General features: G+C 39.2%; 1 protein-coding gene across 5 annotated transcripts in view; it reads right to left on the reverse strand.

The window, feature by feature from the left end:
- Nucleotides 1-16,764: 16,764 nt before the first annotated feature.
- The window catches only part of GALNT3 (polypeptide N-acetylgalactosaminyltransferase 3), a 47,695-nt gene continuing 39,284 nt past the window's right edge, over nt 16,765-25,175 (reverse strand). For 3 of the 5 annotated variants that reach the window (XM_084891600.1, XM_084891599.1, XM_084891601.1), the window contains exons 8-10: nt 23,518-23,649; nt 23,208-23,309; nt 20,052-20,993 (exon numbers count right to left, since the gene is read on the reverse strand). In XM_084891600.1, the coding sequence (XP_084747726.1) occupies nt 20,691-20,993; nt 23,208-23,309; nt 23,518-23,649 (537 nt within the window). In that variant the 3' untranslated portion in view covers nt 20,052-20,690. Of the gene's footprint in view, nt 17,893-20,041; nt 20,994-23,207; nt 23,310-23,517; nt 23,650-25,175 lie in introns of those variants that run through there. The other 2 variants (XM_084891602.1, XM_084891603.1) reach the window with 2 other exon arrangements.

Consider the following 25,175-nt stretch of genomic DNA (forward strand, 5'->3'; position numbering starts at 1 on the left):
TTCTCACATTGGTGTTTCTCTCTGTCTCTCCCACTCCCTTCCACTCTCTCTAAAAATCAGTGAAAAAAAATATCCTCGGGTGAGGATAAAAACAAAAAGAAATAAACAAAAGCAAGCTTGCTTATATTCTCAGTCCTAAATCAACTGCTTGCTTTTTTTTTTAAATTCAAATTCTATGCAGAACTTTCTCTTACCACACAAAAAAAGGAGTAACTGTTGACCAAAACTTCAGTCGCCCTCAACACAGCTTAACTCTCACATGGTTTTACAGATCTCACATTTTATGTTAAAATACTGTTTTACTAATTTCACTCCTCTACTCATCCTCAAAAATCTTGAGTGACATGTCTTTTTTCCGAGCAGTGATTCTCAAACTTGAAGAAACTTATTTAAAATGCTTATTCCTGACTCCACTCCTGGAGGTCTAGAAAGGGGCTCAGGCAAATTTATATACTTTAAGGATTCCAGTGCATTTATAATAGGTGATTGTGATGGGCTGAATAATGGCTCCCCTCCTCCCCACTCCACCCCCCCCAAAAAAAAAAAAAAGATTTCCACAGTTGTAATCCTCAGAACCTGTGAATAAATTAGCTTAAATGACAAAAGAGACTTGGCAGGTGTGATTAAGTTAAGGATCTTGAGATGGGAAGATTTTCCTGGTGATGCAGGTAGGCCAATGTAATCACAGGGCGCCTAAAAGAAGGAGGCAAGAGGGTCAAAGTGGAAAAAAATAAAAAAGATGTGACAGTGGGACCCGTGGTTGGGGTGATGTGTCTCTGAAAGCTGGGAAAGGCAAAGAAACAGAGTCTCAGGTTGTCCCCTGAAATCTCCAGAAGGAACGCTGGTCTGCGACATCTTGGTCTTATACTTCGGATCTCTAGAACAGTAAAATAATAAATTTATTTGTGTGTGTTTTCCTGTTTGTTTGTTCTTGTGTTTGTTTGTTTTTTAAATATGTTTTTATTGATTTCAGAGAGGAAGGGAAAGGCAAAGAGAGATAGAAACATCAATAATGAGAGAGAATCATTGATCAGCTGCCTCCTGCACACCCCACACTGGGGATCAAGCTTGAAACTTGGTCACGTGCAGGGTCAAACACGGTGATCTCCTGGTTCATGGGTTAACGCTCAACCACTAAGCCATGCCAGTCAGGCTAAATTTATATTGTTTTAAGCCACTGAGTTGTGGCTTAATTTGTTACAGCAATACTATGAAACTAATAGAGTGAATCATGAAATACAGCATTTACACAAATAAAATACTTTCTGTAGAAATTAACTCCAGTATCTCCCATTAAAGAAAAGGAATCTTGAACAGAGAGAGTGAAAAGTAAATTATCCAACTTTACTCAGGGACTTAGGGAAAAATCCAGGACAAAAGTGGAATTCTCTTAGTTTTCTTCTATTGATATTTCTTTATCCTGGCATTTGAGTTTTCTTCTTCCCTCTAGTCCAGTGATTCCCAAAGTGGTCTATATCGACCCCCAGGGGTCTATGACAACCTGCAAGGGGTCTACGTCAGTGAAAAAAAAATTTGGGGGTCCATGAAATGAAAATGGGGGTCCACGATAGTGGATCTCAACATACACTGATAGTACCTATTTACTTACATCATATTATCTTATAATATAAAAACATATAAATTATTTATAAAAGTACCTATGAAGTAAAAAATTTATTATATATGTTTATAAAATTGTGTAAGTTGTAGGATAAAAACCTGCACATAATGATATACCAGTATCATCTTATTACAAGCATACACGCAGTAAACATTCTTGCCAATTTTTGTCTCAAAGCTTCGCGAACTTGCACCGACTTGTTCAATTCGTCACTCTATAAATATGAATGTGAGAAAAATACGTTCATTCGTTTCCTGAATCTTGAATAGGAAAGTGCTGAGAAAATATTTAAAAAAATATAAACTGGTAGTTTATCATACAAATTATAGTGAATCAGTGTTATTTTGTTTGAGAATGCCGGAGAAAAGTAGGTACATTATTTTTTATTAAATTTTAACACTAAACTTCACTACAGTTAGAAATTTACAAAAAAATCAATATCAGGTAAGTAGGGGGTCTACCCAAAACCGAAAAACATGGCAAGGGGTCTACGGCACAAACAAGTTTGGGAACCTCTGCTCTAGTCCAATCTTCCACTCATTATCATATTACTCCTATATCCTTACTCTCCAGTAGACTAATCAACAAATTCTTTCTCCCTGACTAAGCTCATAATTTCTATCTTACTACCTTGGCACTTATCTCTTCCTTCAGTCTTTATATTCTTGAGTGTTAATGTCCATTCAAGGCCAAGTCCTAACTTTTCCTGAGCTATCAAGTGCTCTTTAGAGATCATGAGGAAGAATCCCCAGTCAGTCTATGTAGCCCTCAATGTGATTAGCTCCTTTGTTTGTCGATACTCTGTAAAGTAACGCCAAGGCAGGAATGGATAAGGTCTTTAATCCAAGTCAACTGCCTGAATTTTCAAGTTCTACCTCTTTATAAATTATTTAACCTTTTTTTTTTTTTTTTTTTTTTTCCTTTGGAAAGGCAAAATGTTTATTTCAATAGGTCCTGATTACCATCAGTGGTAATATAGCACAGTGTAACTTGGAGCATTCGTTTTGATATACTTTTTAAAACAATGATATTATAAAACAAATATATTTAAATAATTAGAGCCAGCAGAGTATAGTGATTTAAATCATGGGTTTTAGAATTAGACACTTGGATTCAAATCCTAGGTCATGGTAAGGTACTTAACTTCTCTGTCCACCTGATTTTCTTTCTTTTCTTTTTTATTCTTTTTTCTTTTTTTCTTTTTTTTTAAATTATTTAACCTTTTCACCACCTTTTAATAACAAATAACTGATGAACTTTGTTTTGTTGTTGTAGATAGATATCTTTCTTGTTCAACAATTAAAATCTTCTCAGTTACTTGATTTATGAAAAACAACCTCAATATTTATGTGTCAATGGAGTAACACAGCTTTATTCAAACATATTTCTTATTAAGATATAATTCACGTATCATAAAATTCACCATGTTAAGGTTGTTTTTAGTGTATTCACAAAGTTGTACAACCATCACCACTATCCAAATGTAGAACATGTTTATTACCCCAAAAGAAACTGTTAATACACTCCCCATTCTCCCTTCTCACCCCACCAAACCAGCCCCCGGGAAACCACTAATCAATGTTCTTTCCTATGGATTTGCCTATTTAGTGTAAATTAAATCACCCAATAAGTGATCTTTTGTGGCTGGTTTCTTTTACAAAGCTTAACGTATTCAAGGTTCATCATGTCGTACAATGTCTCAGAACCTCGTTTATTTTTACGGTTAAATTATTATACAGATATACCACTTTTTTATTCATTCATCAGTTGATAGATTTTTGGGTTGTTTCCACTTTTTAGTTAACATAAATAATGAGGCTATGTACATTTGTACATCAATTATTTTTATGTGTGTATATGTCAAAATATGTCTTTTATTATATTTAGCCTATGCTTAGGAGTATAATTTTTGGGTCATATGCATAACTTTTTGAAGTACTGCCAAACTGTTTCCCACTGTTTCAGTAACAATTTTACATTCCCACCAGCAATACGTAAGGATTCCAATTTCTCCACATCCTTGCCAACATTTGTTATTTTCCTTTTAATTTTAAAAATAGCCATCCTAGTGGGTGTGCAGTGGTATCTCTTTGTGGTTTTGATTTGCATTTCCTTAATGAATAATGATATTAAACATTTCTTGTGCTTTTATGATCATTTACACACACACACACACACACACACACACACACAGAGATATATATATATATCTGTGTGTGTGTGTGTGTAACCATCTATTCAAATCCTTTACCTGTTTTTGTTTTTTCAAATATATTTTTATTGATTTCAGAAAGGAAAGGAAAAGGAGAGAGAGACACACAAACATCAATGATAAGAATCACTGATCGGCTGCCTTCTGCATGTCCCCCACTAGGTATCCAGCCCACAACCCAGGCATGTTTCCTGACGGGAATCAAACCATGACCTCCTAGTTCATAAGTCGATGCTCAACCCTTTACCTATTTTCTAATTGGGTTATTTGTTGTTTTTATTGTAGAGAACACAGCTTCTTAAATTAATATAGGAATCCAGTAATTGTGGTACACTTTCCAGCTACTAGACAGCATTTTTCCTCTTTCCATAGACTTATATGTATATTTCAGGTCACCAGTTCCACGAGCCCACCCCACCACCCAGCTCCCAAGAGGGATGGCTGAATGTCTGCCTCCTTTTTGCCACTCAGAACTCTGAGAGTCCTTGCTTGACCATCCAATCCGTGGTATTCACTTTCTAGTTGTATCACCCTGTTAATTGATTTTGTATTTTCCATGGTATTCTGATATTCCTCAGCTGTTTGCTTGCTGGTTATTTCTTCCCTTTAAAAATGTAAAGTCCATGAGGCCAAAACATTGCCTTTTATGGTTGTATAACAAATGTTGACACAGTGTCTGACACATAACAAACTGCAGCTGAGGTTCAATTTCCAGAAGTCTTGCTCCTTAGGAAGTGGCATGGGTTAAAGGAAGAAAGAAAGTTTGTATTTAGGGAGGAACATAGGTAAGAACATTCTAGAAGGATTGCCAGGTCCTCCAGTATCAGACCTCCTGGGTAGCTTTTAAATTTAGTTTGTTTTGTGTTTTTATGGAAATCTGGCAAACTACAAGTATACTCACATTCAATAGTAACTATCAGAAGTAATGCTAGATTCTGGAAACTAAATCAATGGATGTGGTAAACTAGTTTAGGGTTAATCAGAAAAACAGTCTACGGCCATACCACCCTGAACGCGCCCAATCTCGTCTGATCTTGGAAGCTAAGCAGGGTCGGGCCTGGTTAGTACTTGGATGGGAGAAAAACAAAACACAAGATGCCTTTCTTCTTCCTGCCATAGCAAATAAAGCATTGCAAATGTTTCATGCTTGGTTCTTGCACAGTCTCAATCTTATCATTTATATATTAGTCTTATTGCTATCACAGATAGAAAATATAGCATCTGGATGTATATCACTCCCCAGGAAAATAGCATTTTATCAGCACTTACTTAGATATCACACATTTCTAAATTCAAATTCTAGCTCTTCAACCTGCCATCAGGAGATGAGCTCATCTGAATCCTTCTCCCATTATTGGAAAAATGGAGATAATAACGGATCTAATAAAAGTATTTCGAGGATTCAAAACAAGGCTGTATTTAGCACTACATTTCCTACAATAAATGTTACCTGCTTAATTAGGTAAAACAATCTACATAATACAAGAGAAACATGCAAATTGACCATACCTCTGCTACATCCACAAGCCACACCCACCAGCCAATCAGGAGTGAGTATGCAAATTAACCCAATCAAGATAGATGCAGTCATGGAGTGAGCAGGAGGTTTGGATATCCCCAGTGATGGAGGAAGCCAAGCTTCCTGGCCTGCCCTGGCCTCCAGTCAAGGCTACAAAGTTTCACTTATAGAAGATAAATAAATCCCAGATACCAGAGCCTCTGCTTGAGTCGCCAGGGGGTGTGGCTGGCCTGCAAACCACCACAGGCCCCTATACCAGGCCACCCCATGCCCCAAGAAGACCCCCACTCTGATCTGGGACACCTTCAGGGTAAACCAGCTGGCCCCCACCCGTGCACCAGGCCACTATTCTATCTAATAAAAGGGTAATATGCAAATTGACCATCACTCCAACACACAAGATAGCTTCCCCCATGTAGTCAAAAATGGCTGCCCTCATGTGGACATAAGATAGCCGTCACAAGATGGCCAACAGGGCAGGGCAGTTGGGAGGGACCAGACCTGCAAGGGAGGGCAGTTGGGGGCGATCAAGCCTGTAGGGAAGGGCAGTTAGGGGTGACCAGGCCGACAGAGGATGGAAGTTGGGGGTGGCCGGGCCTGCAGAGAAGGGAAGTTGGGGGGACCCAGGCCTGTAGGGGAGAGCAGCTGGGGGGGACCAGGCCTGCAGGGGAGGGAAGTTAGGGGCAAACAGGCTGGCAGGGGAGCAGTTAGGCATTAATCAGACTGGCATAGGAGTGGTTAGGGGATGATCAGGCTGGCAGGCAGAAGTGGTTAGGGGAAATCGGGAAAGCAGGCAGGTGAGCAGTTGGGAGCCAGCAGTTGGGAGCCAGCAGTCTTGGGAGCCAACTCCCCTACCGGGATCGGGCCTAAAAGAGCAGTCAGACATCCCTCAAGGGGTCCAGATTGGAGAGGGTGTAGGCTGGGCTGAGGGACACCCCCTGCACAAATTTCATGCACTGGGCCTCTAGTTGCCTAAATAAAGGACATTGGGGAAAACAAAATATGGCTCATTATTTATTCACATACCAGTTAATAAAGCTATTTCTCTGCATGAATGACTTGCATATTTAGTGCCATTTGGGAAACTTTCCAATTCCCCTTTTCATTGGTATTGTTTCCCAAACTTAGCTAAGTAAGAAGCTATTATTTGAGAATACAGATTCTGGAATTTGTTCCAGACCACCAGGTAAGAACCTGGGGATCTATATCTTAACAAGCTCCTCAAGGATCCTAGTGATTAGCCAAGTATAGAAAACTAATGCTGTGCCTTTTGTTTCATTTCCAGGAAGGCTGAAAAACCTTAATGTCAAACATTAAAGATATTCAGAGTGCAATTGACTTGACTACTGAGGTAGTAATGATGCCAAGTAATTTAATAGAAACTATAAAAAGGGGTTGCTAGAGACCTATCATATCAAACACAGGGAAGCAAAGATTTGCTGGAGCCCTGACCAGTTTGGCTCAGTGGATAGAGCGTAGGTCTGTGGACTGAAAGGTCCCAGGTTCGATTCCAGTCAAGGGTATGTACCTTGGTTGCGGGCACATCCCTAGTAGGAGGTGTAGGAGGCAGCTGATTAATGTTTCTCTCTCATCGATGTTTCTAACTCTCTATCCCTCTCTCTTCCTCTCTGTAAAAAAATCAATAAATATATATATTTTTAAAAAGTTTAAAAAAAAAAAAAAGATTTGCTGGGAACAGACTTTATCAGATGCTGTTGTTTTTGGAACATGAATAAGAGTTTCAATTTCTCAGCCCAGGTCAGGTTTCCTCTTCTATAGTTGTACTAAATTGAGGCTGTGCAAAACTGAAAATTGTTTTGATTCAAAAATAAAAATTCATAATGATTTTCTTAGTTTATAGTCTTTGTTTCTAAAGTCACCATTAAATTAGATGCTTAGAACCACATAAATATCTTTAGGAGGTGCAGTAAATTGTGTAAAATGTAGTAAGTGGTTAATACGCTTTTATTTGTATGTGGCACAGTAATTACAGCAGAAGAGCCATTCAAACAGACTTACCTTAAGTTCTGGGAAGAGCAGGGCATGTGGAGAAGGAAGAAAGAAGGCATAAAGAGGTGAGAAAAGAAGAAACAGAGGGAAATGCGTTTTCTCTTCCTAACGGCAAGGACTACCATAAGGAAGACACACAACATGTGTCCAAACCCCTGTGGAACATTGGAGAATATATTGTGTCTCTCCAAACCCTCTGAAGCTCACAGGCTGGGGTGTTCCAACGCCTCTCCCCCTGGGCTCTCAGATCAGCATTAGACTCAAGCTGCTATGGACTGGAATATCTTGGGAATTCTGAGCCGCTTCTGGAGTTCCCTGACAAAAAGAGGGCAGGACCTACTGTCCTCCCTGTCAGGGCCTTTGCTTTCTAATGCTTTTCGACATCCGAAGCTGCTGCAATATTAATAAAACTGCAGTTCCCCTCCCACCTTAGCTGCTGACCTAATTTAGCTGAACACATCCTATTAAATATTTATTAAACATCAGTTCGTGGAAGCTCTATATCAAATGGGTGCACAAGGGCAATGCTCACTGGGCAGGTTTCCAGCAACCAGAAAGCACAGTTCTGAATTAGGAGGGTGGCTAATGCTCTGAAAAGAGCAAGTGTAACATGAACTTGACTCTGAAAAAACTGGTTCCACGTGGTAGCAGGAAATATAAAAATATGGGTTAAAAAGCAGGACCCGAAACATTGTGAAAACAGCATAAACGAAGCTGCATTGCACCTTCTCCCGTGGCTATGAGGATCAGCGCCTTCACTTACCGCTGACTGTTCACATTTGCGATTGTTCATTTTTCTGGGCTCTGAGGGCGGGGCCAAGTGTGAAGGCTGAAGCTTTTACAACTTGGAGGTTTCTTGTGGTGAAAGTAAAATGTAAAATTATATACATAGAGCACAAAGGTAAATGCTATATTGAGGATTATCACATAAAAAGACAAATCTAGAAAGATAAATTTTGAAATGTTAAAAATATCATGAATGTCCCAAAATCAAAATTAGCATCCTAGCTTTGTTCATTGACTAGCATGCCTCTATAATACTTTTCCTCTATATTTTTTTAGCTGCATGCATATTCCTCTGATGATGTTGTAATATCATTTTCTACATAGAAAATATAAAAAAAACAATTTTATTTTACTTCTACTCTGAGTAGATACAATTTGTATGAAAAATAAATGGACTTCCATACTTGGGCCAATTTAAGCAACAGTTTAAACTGCTCCTTGTAATTACGTCACATCATCTGGATGGGACAGGTCTACGTGTCCTAGGATGGGCAGCAGGGTGGGTGTGATTACGATGCCAGGTCTTCTCCTGGAGGGACTCATCCATCAGTCTTTCCCAATGTGGAGCCTTTTGCTAGAGTGAGCTTAGAAGAGCAAGAGGACTTCGGGATCTGGAGGACAAGAAGGAAAATGAAAAGGAACAAGAGCACGGGGGTGGGGGTGGGGGAGGGACAACTGTAATACTTTCAACATAAAGATATTAATAGATAGATAGATGATAGATAGATAGATGATAGATAGATAGATAGAAATTGACAAGCCGATCCCAATATTCATGTGGAAACGGAAGAGGCCTCCCACCCCAAAGGGAGCAGAAACCAGGCGAGAGGAAACTGAAATGGTTAGGCCTTTGGTAACTCTCTTCTCCTTCACAAAGTGAATTTGAACACCAAGGGGCAGGCACACTTCCATTGCTGAGAAAAACGGACTAAAAGTACGTAACAAACAGACAAGAATGGGGATCAACGTGACAGGCATGAGGGCGTCCACCTTCCGGTTAGCCATAGAAAGATGTACACACGGAGGGAGGGAGGAGGTTAGTTTATCTTCACTGCTACACTTGAAAAATAAAGGCCAGAAGTAAAAATGCCGTCAAAAGCTTGACTCTTCTCAAACTGAAAATTTGGGTTCCGTATTGAAAGCCCTGCTCATGTAGAAGGAAAACACATTCATTTGGGTTTTGTGGTTGGGGAGAAGGACTGCCAGAGAGGAGGTGAAAGCCGCAGTGGAGCATTCCTGAGCAGTCCACCGCGGGCCTGGGAGATCACCATCCGGGCAGCTCCTACTTCACAGCCCACGAAACAGCAACAGGACCATGAATCCCTCAAATCCCGAACCATTTCCTTCCCCGAGTTCAGCCTCTCCTGCTTCTATCAAATGGCTCCAGCAATCCTGCCTCCTCCACAACGCCCCTCCTCACTGAAGCAGTGGCAACTCCCTTCGAACTTTCTATAAACACAGAATTCCCATGGTCCTCTTAGAACTCCATTAAATGCATTTGCTCTCTGGTTGGAACACAATGCAAAACCTTTTATGCTTCATTTGTTCAAAGCTGCTAGCTCAGGCCCTACAGCTTCCATATCCTGTAGGCCCTTCTAACGGATTGTAAATTCCACTTCCAATTCACAAAGCACTTTGCTTAGCAAACCCTCTTATAAGGTTAAACAAACATCTGTCATTAATTCTTTATAACATATTGGAGACAACAAGGCTATTGGAGAGAATATAGAGTAAAGTAATGGTAGACAAAGCGAACCATCTTTGTGGTATGTAGCCCCATCTCCACATACCCTTATTTCTTCATCATCCTCACACCCCTGCCTCTTCACATCTTCTTTTAAAAAATATTACCCATACATCCAGAGATATTGAAATATAAATATATATAAAATGAAAATACTAGTTTTTAAAAATAATAAAATGAACAACTGAGCATCCACCTTAATAAAATGCACCAGAGAAAGTCCTTGTGTGTCCCCTCCCATTACATTTCTGTTCTCCCACATTCTGAGATAACCATTATCCCAACATTTGTGCTAATAACTGAATTTTGTGTTAATCCAGATTTTTGCTCTTCTTTATTTTTATTCCCTATGACTTATCTCTAACACTACATCATTTAGTTGTAGTAGCCATCATAAGCCTGTCTGTGTAAGAAATAAATATTGCCATTGATAGAGGCATCTTCCAGAAGGTTTTCCATCAGAGTATGCTCCCATTTCCTAGGAAGTTTATAAAAGTCATTAGTAGGGAAGGAGAGGGAAATAGAGCAGAAAGCTAGGGCAGTGGTTGGCAAACTGCGGCTTGTGAGCCACATGTGGCTCTTTGGCCCCTTGAGTTTTTAGCAAAGGCCAGCTTAGGAGTACCCTAATTAAGTTAATAACGACCTATATAGTTTAAGTTTTAAAAATTTGGTTCTCAAAAGAAATTTCAATCCTTGTACTGCTGATATTTGGCTCTGTTGACTAATGAGTTTGCCGACCGCTGAGCTAGGGCATCTGGGATGTGTGTCTGGAGCTGCAGGTCTGGCCTTGGATCAGGCTCAGGAGAGGGGTCAGCTCAGCTTCCTCTGCTTCTAAGTTCACCATGACCCATCTCCTGTCCTCAAGAGTAGGTGAAAGATCACCCCTTTACCCTACCCGAGGAATAAACTCCAGATTACCAGTGGAAAGCTACAGGACAGTAAACCTGGCTAGCTTTAAGTTGTCCTCCAAAGTTCAGAGCACAATCATGACTGCCAGTAAAACATCCCTGACACTCATCTACATGCCTGCCAATGTGCTCAGGATCATTCCTTTAACTCCCTTGGCATTCTGCCCTATCCAATTTGGCTCAATAGAGGTTCAGCCTGCAGACATTGAGTCCTGGGTTCAACGCTGGTCAAGGGCATGTAGCGTACCTCAGTTGTAGGCTCTTCCCTGGCCTGGGCCCTGGTCGGGGCTCTGTGCAGGAAGCAACCAATTAATGTGTTTATTTCACATCTGTTTCTTTCTGTCTTTCCCCCTCTTTTCCACTCTCTAAAAATCACTGGAAAAAATACCATCAGGTAAGAATTAAAAAAAAAAAAAAAGAAAGAAAGAAAAGATGTCAACATCTTTGTATGGCTTATATTTTGATAGAAAGAATTACGGCCTCCCCAAAATGTTCACATTCTTGTCCAAGAACCTCTGAATATGTTATTTCACATGCAAATTAAAATTAAGATTGCTAATCAACTGACCTTAACATAGGGAGAAGGCCCTGCATTACCCAGTGGACTCAATGTAATCATAGGGATTCTTAGAAGTGGGAAAGCAAGACAGGGGAGGGATCAGACTCAGAGGGAGATTTGAAGATGCTACACTGCTGATTTTAGTGATGGAGAAATGGAGCCACAAACCAAAGAATGTAGATGCCGCTACAGGTTGCAAAGGACAAAGAAAAGAATTTCCAGAAGGAACTTGGTGCTGCTAACTGCTTGATATTTGACCAGAGAGACCCAGTTAGGACTTCTGACCTCTGGAACTGCAAGGTAATAAATTTGTGTTGTCGAAAGCCACCAAGTTTGTGGTGATTTGTTATAGTAGCTCTAGAAAACAGATATAAGTGTTACAAATGTTTTTCCAACTTTTCAGTATACAGAAGCTTTACAAAGTTATCAAAATGCCCCTTATGATTTGTCCTTTTTACAATTTGTTCACTGCATTTCCTCTAGTCTCAACTACAGTAAAATACATGAAATTTGGCCAAACACATTAGTTTCAAATATTTTTTTTTCTGTTTTAAAAAGTGTTTATAAAAAATAAAAAAATAATTTCCTCTTTTTTCTCCTCTTGTCTCATCTTCTCTTTCTTTCCCTTCTCTTGGAAGTAGCTGGGCTGAGGAGGTTAGAAATATGGAGGAAATGGATGAGGAAGTAATGATGAGACCAGAGGCCTAGAAGCCTGACAGCATGGTCAGATTACTTACATTGGAGGGAGGGGGTGTGAGTAAATAATTAAATAGAAGATAATGGGAACCAGTGTTCTCATAGTTAGAGAGAGGCTTATGATAATGAAAATAGAGGTTACAGTATGGGATTGCAACTGAGAGGGATCCAGGAATAGATAAAGATGTGTGAACCACTATATAACTAGGTAACATGTAGATATTGATATATATGACACTAGAAGCCCCGTGCATGAAACCGGTGCACGGGAGGGGTCCCCTCAGCCTGGCCTGCACCCTCTCCTGGACCCCTCCGAGGATGTCCAACTGCTGGTTTAGGCCCAATCCCACAGAACATCACTCTCATACTGTTCCTAACTGCTCGTCTGCCTGCCTGCCTGATCACCCCTAATTGCCTCTGCCTTGGCCCCCGCACCCAGGACCTGGACTTCCTTTCCTCTGGCAGGCCACAGGCACTTGGGACCTGGCCAGCTTCACCTGGGCCAGTTGCAGGCGCCCAGGACTGCGGGCAGCTTCACCGGGCTGGCCACGGGCGCCTGGAACCTTGAGAGGCTTCGCCTGGGTCAGGCTTTGTCAGGAAGGACATCCAGGAGGTCATCCAGAAGACATCCAGTCTAATTAGCATATTACCCTTTTATTAGTATAGATATGTGTCTGCCACCCCTCCCTCCCCCTCCATTGGCCTTCACCAAACTATGTGTCCATGGGGGATGCATTTATGTTCTTTAGCTAATCTCTTCACTGTCTTTATTCAATCACCCCCCAAGCCCTCTTTCCCTTGAGTACTGGCAAGTGTAAAAAAAAAACCAAAGGTTTATATATTTGCATAGTCTTGGAGTATCTCTTAATAAATACCACCTACAAAGTGGGAAAAGGTGGACTTATGGTTCAGGAATCTGGCAGGCACCAACTTGAACAGGTTATCAAGGTTAACATCTCTAGTGAATAACATTGAAGGACTCTTGATGAATACAACAATATTGTTTCTGTGCTATTCCTGATAAGAATAAATGGTTTAAGTCTGGACATAAGAAAGTATCACATGGCCCTGGGTTGATTGACATTTTTTGTACTCTAAAACTGTAAGCTACATGAAAGTCAGGGAAAGACTTTGAAGAGCCTCCAGATTAAAAGAAACCAAAAAAGTATGAGAATTAAATGTGAGACATGATCCTAGAGTAGGAAAAAGAAACACTGAGAAAGTTAGGGATATTTGAATGAGGTTTTCGGAATGAATTGGATGATAGTATTGTATCAATATTGATTATCTGGTTTGGGGTGGTTTGTATTGGTATTCAGTAAGAAAGTGTCTTTATGTTTATAAACTAAGGAAGCAAATGCTATCACAGCTAATGTTCAAGAAAGTATTTTGTTGTGACAGATGTAGTACTCAAGAGATATGTTTGGCTCTAGCCAGTTTTGCTCAGTGGATAGAGCATTGGCCTGTGGACTGAAGGGCCCCAGGTTCGATTCTGGTCAAGGGCATGAACGTAGCTTGCAAGCTCAATCCTGGCCCTATCAGGTGCGTTCAGGAAGCAGCCAATCAATGTCTCTTTCACATCAATATTTTTCTGTTTCTTTCCCTCCCTTCCACTCTCTAAAAATCAATGGGAAAATATCCTCATCAATGAAGTATCATAATGATGTTATTTTATTTTTTTGTTACTCCACACCTAACTACATTACTGTACTCTAAAATTCTTGAAGATAGGGATCTCTTTGTTCATCATTAGCTCTTGATGCCTACTGCAATCACTGAAACAAAAACAAAACAAAAAAATTTCCTAAATATTGTTGAAAACTAGTTGTTGAAGATTGGAGAACAATAGTATGTATCGAGGAGAAAAACTCTCCTTCAACACAACTGTGCTGATAGATGATGATTTGAAAAGGGAAGTTAAATTGAAAGCCATAAAAATAAGACACAGATCAAATACTTTAACTTAAAATACACACACTATGTATATGAATTCCTTCACAAATATTCCATTGTAAAGCCAACCCCTTTTATTGGAGTATGAATTGGTTTTTGAGAATTGTGCAACATCTTCCCTGCACAAATAATGCTAGAATGCATCATCTGATGCATTCTGCTTCTTCTAAAGCCTATTGTGAAGCAATTTAGTACAGAATCTTCCTTGGTTTTTGTTGCACCTATCTTTTATAATTCTTAGCCAAATTTTTAAAAATATTGTTTTTTGCAAAGCATTCAATCCTGTTTCCTCAGAAACAGCAGCTCCCTACCTTTTGCTCTGATATTTTTATGGTTTACATAGTATTTAAATTGTCAACAGCAAGGCCCATTATCTGGTAACAGAGCAATGTAAAAGTTATCATGATTGGTTGTAGTAGCAGGCCATGTTAGTGTGTTGCTGACTTTCTCCTCTGGTTGTGTGGCCGTATCCCAGTTGTCAGGGAGCTCACCCATCAGGTTGACCCTAACAGGCTTGGCAGTATAGCCTCCCAATCTAGATAGAGTTCCTGGGACTTGGTCCTCTGGAAAAAAGGCAACATGTCAGGTTTTCTGCAGAATCTGCCATGGTAGCTTCAAACTGAGCAAGAGTTCCACAATTTCACACTTGAGTACATTTAAATGTCTCAAGTGGATGTCAACCAGGCTGAATAAATAACTTCTATGAGCATTGCTTCAAAATTCAGACTTTTAAAAGTTACTACCTGACCAGAAAGAATAAATCCCTAGTGAAATTAGTTAAATGTCACTTGAGCAACAGCCTGGGGCTCCCAAATCAGGTAAGAAGAATTCTCCCTTTGGATGTATTTAACACAGCCATAAAACAATCAACCAAATTAATCTAAACAGGTTTTGGTTGGCTCTTGACATGGCAGCATGTGACTAATATATTGAGAGCACTCATATTTGCTTTTTGTTTTTAACATGTTTTACTTAAGTTCATTTATAAAATATCTTTGAGAATTTGTTGTGCTTAATTTTATTTTATACTAGAGGCCTGGTGCATGAAATAGTGCACTTGAGGGAGGGGGTGAGTCCCTCAGCCCCGCCTGTGCCCTCTTCACAGTCCAGGAGCCCTCAGGGGATGTCTGACTACCAGCTAAGGGGGAGTGGGCCTAAGCCAGCAGTCAGACATCCTTAGTTCTGCTGTGCTTACCAGCCATGAGCCCGGCTTCTCAGCCATGAGGCCGACTTCTGGCTGAGCAGCGCTCCCCCCCTGGGATCAGACCAAAATCAGCTCTCTGACATCCCCCAAGGAGTCCTGGATTGTGATACGATGCAGGCCAAGCCAAGGGACCCCACCTGTGCATGATCAGGGCTGGGAAGAGATATGGAAGATTAACCAGCCAGGGAGGGACCACAGGAAGGCTCCAGGATGTGTCCAACCTGTCTTACTCAGTCCCAATCAGCTGGACCAGCAGCAAGCTAACCTACCAGTTGAAGCGTTTGCCCCCTGGTGGTCAGTGCACATCATAATGACTGGTTAACCAGTTGACTGTCTGCCCTTGGTGGTCAGTGCGTATAGCGGTTGAGTCGCCTTAGTATATCAATAGCACATTATGTTTTGATTGGTTGAATGGCCGACCAGACAACTAGACACTTAGCATATTAGGCTTTTATTATATAAGATTAGGAGATATAAAAAAAATTTAAGAGCAATATTTGCTCCTGAATGTTAACTTAGAGTAGCAATTTTCAACCTCTTTCATCTCATGGCATAAATAACTTGCTAAAATTCTGCAGCATACCAAAAAATATATTTTTTGCCAATCTGACAAAAAAAAAAGGTATAATTTTGATCCATTCACACTAAACTGCTATCGTGTTGGTTATTGTCATTTTTTTATTTGACAATCTAAGGGAAAAGATGTCAGTGCCCCTGATTAAATAGGTATTGCATGTTTTAAAATTCTTGCAGCACACTGGTTGCAAATCGTGCTGTAGAGTAACAAACTGAGAAACAGAAGTTGTACATGTAAGTGGGCATTAGTGTATATTTCACAATACATATTAGTATGTTACAGTAATAAAGAAATATCTTTATGTATTAAAAATATCAAATATGAATAATGACCTGTCAGCTCAAATATGAATACCTGTCACCTCAAATATAAATAATGACCTGTCACTCATGATACTTTTTCAAAATTATGTCTTTCTTTCTACTCCATAGACCTAAGCTCAAAGGCAATGCAAGTCTTCCTCTGCTAACCATAACTTGTCACAAAGTTAGACACACAATAAATGGTACTTTAATTGAAATAAAAGTTGGAATTATAACAAATTAAAGAATGCAGGTTTTTAAAAATGCAATTTCAAAGTTATAAATAATGAGAAGGTGGAACCAATATTTAAATTTTTTCTTTTGTACAAGTGAGGCTCTGCAATCCTACTTCACCTCTTAAATAAGAATACAAGAGATTTATATATAAAATGGCCAAAAAAGTGCTAAATCTCCTAAATATTATCACATTTTAAAAAATTACTCTATCAGATGCTCAAGGAAAGCTATCAGGAATTAGTACAAAATTTCCTAAACATCTAACATGGAATCTTCTCCATTGCCCATTTTTTATGCCATGATTATCAAATGTTTCAGTTTTCCTTAAGAAATATCTGATGGCTCTATAACCAGTTGTTAGAAATTCAGAATACAAAATTCATGCTTCCCCTACTTATTATCAATGATATAATTTATAGAAAAGAGAAAAATACATAAATACAATGTTACAATAGTAAGGATTTGTTTTATTGTGTTTTCCACATAGAGAGAAAGGTTTTTTTTAATGAAAAATATTCATCACAAAGATAATCTTTTAATTGAACAGTAACAAATTGAATTAAATCAGTAACAAATAAAATTTCACTTTAAATGAGTCAAATATTCTGCATTTCAAATTTAATTTTACAAACATTCAAGATCAGTGAATTTTGGTAAGAAAAAAAAAGACTAGAAGAAAGAAAAAAGACACCTATTCAACAGATAGTAAGTTATTAAAGTTTTTTTAATTGCTTTGGGAAAACACAGTATTGTTACTTAAGAAAAGTCTTTTAAGAAAGACTTAAGTGCTTCAAATCAAGTGGGCTTCAGATTAAAAAATATTTTAAAATTTTCCAAGAAATTAAAGTTTTAAAAATAGTTTACTGCTTATTCATTTAATTCCATATTTAAGGAAACATTTGACAAATAAGTAAACAAAAGGAAAAATAAAAAGTTTACCTACATTTTCATGTAATAAATTCTAGATCTATAAAAATTTCCTGGTTTGTATATAAAGGCCAATGTTTGACCTTCATTGATCCATTTGTATGTAGTTAAAAAAATACAGTATCAAATCTTTCTCCCTTTCCCCCCAAAACTAGAAGAAGTATTTTAAGCGTGAGTGTGTGAATGTAGCTGTGCATATCCTTGAGTGTACAAATCACACAAACATCACTTTATTTGGAAAATTATTTTCATCACACTGTAAACATATTTCCCCCTACATATGGACATTTCAAAAGAGTCTTTGGTATTATTAATTATTGTGCTTTGAAATGGAAATGAGGGATTTCTGTAGCAATGCTACAGAGACATTGTAAGATATAAATAAGAAAAATGCACTTGGAATAAGTTACAATTAGCTGCTTTTGCATAATTTTCAAAAACTACAGTGTATGCCTAGTCACAGTTTTATGAGAAAAAATATCTCCTTTTCAACTCCTTAATTTTAAGGAACACTTAAATCATTTTGGCTAAAAATCCATTTTTGGAGTGGATCTGATGGATTGCAAGACACTAAGCTTGGATGCTCTCCATTTGCTGAAAGGCACATCTTTAAGAATGGATTATATAGAAGTAGGTCCTAGAATAAAAGGAAACACAAGAGACATTAAGACTCAAAGTTAACTCATAAATACAAAAACTACTTCTTGGTCTTGTAAGGACAGAAAAAACAAAACAACAAAAAAAAGCCTTTTTTTTTTTCTTTGTTATAGCCTTCCATAATTTATGAGAAGCACCTAAGATTGTTAGCTCCTCAGATTCAAACAGCTCCTCTGTTCAAACTATAAGACAAATATAAGATACTCTCAAGGCTACATTTTTGCATACCCCTCCTCCCTGCTATTTTCAGAACCAAGGGATAATTCACACCAAGGATTCTCTCGTTAATAGAAAACTCCCTTCCCCTGCAAATAGGCCTCTTTTGGACTCTATAACTTTTGCTCTAAGCATGTTTTACAGGCTTGGGAAAATACTGATAAGACACCTCCCTAAGGCATCTGTTGGTACTGTTTCCACTTCAGCCTCAAATCCTCCTCCCTTCCTTGTCACCTAGCAACAGCAGCCATTACCCTTTAAAAGGTAAAACCATGCTTTTGTTCCTGGCCCCCGCATTAATTAACAATGCATGGGCTGGGCCCTTTCCCTTCAGGGAAAGTGAAATAAACTTCCTCTCTACATCTCTTCTTTTGGTTGTGAATTCTTTCTCTGCCCAAGTCACAGGCCCAAACCCTAACAGGTCTCATCAAAGCTAAAGGAAGACCTGCCCAACAAATATGCACCATTTTTAACTTGTTATTTTCTAAAATCGGTTATGTCTAATAAAATCTTGTTGGTTTTCGGAGTAAACACCACCATTATGCCACTACAGGAGGTAGTATATAAATGAAGAGAGGTATACAGAGCAAGATATCATTCAAGTTTTCAAACAAGAAGCATTCTGGATATATATATATATATCTATAAGTGACAAACTTTTTAAAAATATAAGTCATAAAAGTTAGTGTTCTTGCATTTCACAAAACAATTTTCAAAGAAGAGCTACTAGATTCCAGCTAATCCCTAAAATATGTTTAAAAAAACAAACAAACAGAAAAGAACTTGTATTCTCTCTGTTCTAGATTCACAAAAAGGTACTCAAACAGGGAAGGAAAGAATTGAGCACTTCAGGTAAGAAAAATAATGATTTTCTTTTTCTCTCTGTCAAGGAAAAAAGTATCCTACCTAATAAAAAAGTAATATGCAAATTAACCATCACTCCACAATAAAAATGGCTGCCCCCATAGCCATAAGATGGCGGTGCCCAGTCCCCTCAGCCCCGCTGCTGGAGTGTCTGGGCCTGTCTGCCCAAAGGGGCAGATCCAGCCTTCCTGCTCCATCAGTGCTGCAATGTCTGGGTCCGTCAGCCCCATGGGGGTTTGCGTGGACCATGGATCTGCCCCCCCGCCCAGCAGACAGAACCCAGACAGCAGGGCTTAGGGGCTCCCTTAGTGCAGCAGCAGCAGGGCAGCCCCAGGACCAGCAGACAGAGCCCAGACAGCAGGGCTTGGGGGCTTCCTTAGTAAGGTGGTGGCGGAGGGAACACCCCGAGGCCCCACAGACAGAGCCAGGACAACAGGGTTTAGGGGCTTCCTTAGTGTGTCAGTGTCAGCAAAGCCCAAGGCCTGGCAGACAGAGCACACTGCAGGGTATTGGGGCTTCCTTCGCATGGCAGTGGCAGGGAGAGAGCAGATAGCAGGGCATGGGGGCTTCATCTCCATGGCTGTAGCAAAACCCCCAGGTCCTGCAGAGAGCAGAGAACCATGGGAGTGGGCCTGAGCCACGAGTAGGACATCCCCTGAGAGCTCCTGGGTTGTAGAGGGTGCAGGTTGAGCTGAGGGACCCCTGTGCACGAATTTCGTGCACCAGGCCTCTAGTGTCTATTATAAGAAGCATTATAAGAAATATTAAAAAAGATAAATGTGGGCAACAATTATTAATAATTCACAGAAGTGTTGATCTGCATAAACCATGCTTTAACTAAGCAACTTTCCAATTATTTTGTTCCTAAGAGTATTTAACTCATATATTTTATTTTATCACATTGGTAAACAATAACAAAGTTAAGAAAATCTCAGAATTTCTAATGAATAAAATTAATACAATATGTTTTATGTATGTTTCCAGATAAGCAATTAGAGCTATTCAAAACAGTAATTGCATAAAGGAGTGAATTAGCTGCACCGAGGTACCTTTTGGATCTCCCATATCTGTTCTCCAGTGGCAACTGTTCGGCGACCTTTGTAGGTACATGTCTTCAGCTGAACAGGACCTGGAACAGCGTGGAGACATAACTCCTTCTGGATGTTATGCCGAATTTCATGTTGAGCAGAGTATTCAAAGTACTGTGAAAGAAAGACTGCTGTTACTGCAAAAGCACCCTATGTGCTCAGCTGCAAGATAACAGTCCAATAAATAAAAAAAATCAGCAACTTGCTGAATAATGAAGTCATGTCTACTTCAACAATACAGGAAGAATTGGTATCAAGAACATAAACTGAGTTTTTATGATAGAAGATACTGTAACCTTTCTCCAGCCTATTACCAGCAGGAAGTTACCTAATTAAGATGTTATTGTCTTCCTCCCCAAATCAGAAACTGGAAGGTATCTGGTCGGATGGAGGCTAGGTCAGGTACTCCATAGGAAAGGGCCTGGCAAGCTTAACTGCTGCTTCCTATCTACAAATGTCCCTTCTCTCTTATTCATCTCAATTCTTGGCATTTTTATTTAAACGGAATAACCTCCTTGCCTTGGTGTCCTTGCCTGTAAGGTGGGTAAATTAATAGCTCCTACCCATCTTACCTAATAATAGACAAACATGTAAATTGACCATAACTCTGCTACACCACCAGCCAATCAGGAGTGATATGCAAATTAACCCAACAAAGATGGTGGTTAATTTGCATAAACAGGTGCCCAATGACTGGGTGGGACACTTGCATCATCATCATGGTGCCATTGCAAGCATTCTGCTTCACCCCCGGGTCTCTCAGGGCCTCTGGGCAGTGTGGGAAGGCGGGGCCAGAGTAGAAAGTGCGGTTCCAGGGCTTGAGCGGAAAGGGGCTGATGGGCTGGAGTGGAAAGGCAGTGCTGGCAGCCAGGGAAAGGAAGGCCCATTCTAGCACGAATCTTTGTGCATCAGGCTTATAAAGAAAAATGGGTTAATATATGCAAACAATGATAATAACTGGCTAGTGGTGGGCATTCAATACATTTTAGCTATTGTTACTATATTGATGCTTCTTTCACTCCATACGTCCAATTAATTACTAGTCCCTTCGTCCTACTGAATTGTTCTCTCAGATGTTACCATCCCACCCATCCTTACTTCCATATCCTCACTTCTCTTGTTCAGGCACTCAAAATCTCTACTGTAACACCTCCAGTCATCTGCAGTTTCTGCTCTTATACTTCAATTCATTCTGCTACCCCAGTAAGTGGAAACTCATTCTGTTTCAGTTCACTTAGTCTTCTATAACATTTATTTGATCCCCTACCTCCCCTGCTAAAGTGAGTCACTGCTGTTGCTAAGATAAAGTCCACACTCCTTAATTGGTACATGAAACTTCCATTTTCAATCTGTTATTGTCTATTGTCCCAATTATATACTACTAGAGGCCTGGTGCACAAATTTGTGCATGTGTGGGTCCCTCAGACTGACCAGCGATCGGGGCTAATCAGGGGGAGGGAGGGGACTGGCTGGTGGGGGAGAGGGACTGCAGGAGGTTGGCCAGGCTGGGAAAGGGAACATGGGAGGTTGGCTGGGCAGCCCCCGCAACTGAGGCCGATGGGGAGGGGCAGGCTGGCTGAGGGCAGGGACCACGGGAGGTTGGCCGGTGGGGGGAAGAACCACAGGAGGTTAGCCAATCAAGGCCAATGAGGGGGATTTTGTCTTCACAACTATAACAGTACATGTTACATTATAAGCTCTAAACAAATATTCGTTAGAAGAATATGTGGATAATTTCTCCAGAGACAAAACTATAAAAACATCTTTATGAAAATAAGAGAAAAAACCTGATAAAACAATGTTATAAAATATATCTTCAAATTTTTTGATAAAAAAATATATATATAATGCTATGCCCAGAGGTGTGGCTCAGTGTTTGAGCATTGACCTATGAATCAGGAGGTCACTCACTGTTCAATTCCTGGTCAGGCCACATGCCCGGGATGTGGGCTCAGTCTCCAGTGTGGAGCATGCAGGAGGCAGCCAATTGATGATTCTCTCTCATCATTGATATTTCTCTCTTTCTCTCCTTCCCTCTCTCTCTTCCTCTCTGAAATCAATAAAATTCATATATTTTTTTTTTTAAAGAAATATTAACCAGGCTCTGTTGAGCATGATTTTTCTGACTAGGGAAAGCATATTCTAACCTGGCTGAGAGTTATATGCCTTGTGACATGGCGTTAACATCAGAATGCAATCCATCCTCATTTCTCAAGAAACTGTCTACCATTCTGTAAAGATTCACAACCTCTTGGCGGAAACCCTCGCCCTTTGCAACCCCCAGCCTTATTGCCTATAACCTGGTCCTGGAAGCACCCGCCCTCTGCAACCCTTCTCAGCCCACTTTGCCGGTAACCTGTGACCATTATACCTTGCCTACTTTCTGAAATATAGATTTCCTGAAGGAATTAGAATCTAAATTGCTTGAGCCCAGCAGTGTATCTGACATGCAGGAGTCACTCCATGAATTTGGTGAATTAATAAATGAAAGAAAGAGTCTAATCATTCCAGGAGTTCACTTGTAAAGCCAAGGAAAGAAAGGTAAAAACTCTTTTTTTTTTTTTTTAATATGTTCTCTACCAATAGTAGGCCCAATAGTGACACTTGACATTTGAGTCTAAATTGGAAAAACAGTCAAAAAGTGCTAACAAGCAGAAATGTCATCAAAGAGAGTCAAGAACATACCTTATTTTTAGAACATTTATTATGGCCATGAAAATTATTTATAACCCTGCTTTTTGGGGGATTAACATGATTTATAATTCACTATTGAATCCAGTTAAATATAACCTTTATGTATAATTTTGCAAAATCACCATGCCAATTGTCACACAATATTAAAATTCCATATAAAAGATCCCATTTCTTATTTCAAAAGGCATTATTCCATTATTTTCTCATTTCTTTCTACTGAATAGGTAAGCAAGTTCAAATTGATTTCAGAGCCAGAGTGAAAATCAAAAATAAAGCACTCTACAACTTCAATGTAAATTTCCAAACTTAATCTAGAAACATTTCACACACCAGTTACATGAATATAAAACTGATGTAGGTCTTCTGAAAAATATGTGACAATTTGTGTTTGTAAGGACTAATAAGAAGGGAGGATTTTTAATGCAGGGCTCACCTGGTTTCCCCCGAGTCCATGACACGTATATAGAATTAATGGCTTGCTGCCTTGATTATTTTCTCCAACATCCAGACATAAAGGCTGACCGACGCTTTTAATCTAAAGGAAAATTTTCAAGTTATAAAGAAAATTTAAATCCATGTGGTTTATATATTTCTTCAATTGATTTCATCAAGTAGTGTAAATAATAATAGTGTAAAACTCTCAAAAGCAAACAACCTGAAAGTATTTCAGCAATTTCCCCTGAACCACATAAATGTTGGTGGCAAGGAGCATACCAAGTAAAAAGGAACAGGAAAATACTCACATATCCAGATATAACAGGATTAAGGTCTGGCACATAGACTTCTGGATAAATATTGTTCAGGTACCATGTAAAATTTTTACATTGAAGGCGGTGCTTTAATTCTAATCTTTTTGAAAGATCACCAAATGATTTCTGGGAAAAGATGACAAGTAAAGAGAAGGCTTTATCAAAAGAGCACTGGTAAAGTCCTTCAAATGCTACTATTAGTATTTATTTTTAGGTCTTAAAAAAAATTATAGGCTAAATGCAAGACGAAATTTAACTGCATTCATAATTCATTCAGGCAACAAGTATTCCTGTCTGCTCATTTCTGGCTTTAAAGAGAATCTGGTAACACCATGGTGCTGGTCAAGTATAATTTTACTTTTCCTATGTACCACAAACCTCCCCCATGGGACAAAGATCTCTAGCAAAATGCCATGAACAAAGAAATGGTAGTGGGACCATTCAAAATTGATCCCCAAAATGATCTGTAAAGTGAGGTGTGAGAAAACAGGTACAGAGAAAGTGCCAAACATAATGTAATTTATATCTTTGTTCTAATCAAGATCACACAATTTTTTTTCTTCTAGCTTTATAGGTGTAGCTTATTCCTAACAATAGCCCTCATAATATTCTAGCAATAACACTATGTTGGTAGAAAAAGGCAATTAATGGCATTTTATTTTCCTTTATTTTAAGGGACTACACAAACAACTTTTTTAAAAAGCACTATTAAACTGAAAAGGAATTTAGTCTGTAGGAAAAATTTTAAAGAAAATTATATTATCTTTGGTACCTAAATATATGAAAAGGTAAATTCTCAAGCTAGTCAGTGCAACTACAGATAATATTTCCCTTACCAGCTTCAAAATCTTGAACCCAGGTGTTTTAGCAAAAAGTATAAAATTCTACAAAGGACTTCTGGCTAGCTTATGCATTTTACAAGCAGATCTATTTGCCCTGTGTTAAAAAGGTGGTTTGTTGGCTAAGACTCCTCTTTGTGGGTTAGCTAAATAGCTGTATTTAGCGCCTACTTGCCTGCTTAGCCAAGTACCCTTGTGCAGTATATAATCTGCCCAATTTGTCTTGGTAGCCTTGGGTAAAAAGATAGCAATCTAACCCAACAGGGCTCTGACTTTGCATCCTTCTGACATGTTACATGGAGACACTAGAGGCCAAAGAAAAGGTGAAAAGAGGTAACCATATCTTTATGATAGTCAACATGTTGATGCCCTTTAAGCCCAATATACAACCCCTTCCCCACAAATCAGCACTATTTCTTATAAAGAAGTGAGTGCCCCTTAGCCAATGTGGCTCAGTGGTTGAGCATCGACCCATGTACCAGGAGGTCACCGGTTCGAATCCGGGTCTGGCACATTCCCAGGTTGCTGTTTCAATTCCCAGGAGGCAGCGATCAATGACTCTCTCTCCTCATTGATGTTTCTATCCCTTTCTCCCTCTCCCTTCTTCTCTCTGAAATCAATTAAAACATAAAAAAAAAAAAAAAGAATTGGGTGCCATTCACTGAAGCATGTTCTTAAACTGTCTAGTTCATTTACTGCATCCAATATGAAAATTATTTTCATGTATTGGAGACCATGATTCTGAAGAGCTTTTATCTATGGCAGGTCAATAACAGTACCATTTGTTAGCACTTATTTCTTTATTTCACAACT

This window comes from Pipistrellus hanaki (assembly GCF_964339955.1).
Source record: "Pipistrellus hanaki genome assembly, chromosome: 8".
Classification (NCBI taxonomy): domain Eukaryota; kingdom Metazoa; phylum Chordata; class Mammalia; order Chiroptera; family Vespertilionidae; genus Pipistrellus; species Pipistrellus hanaki.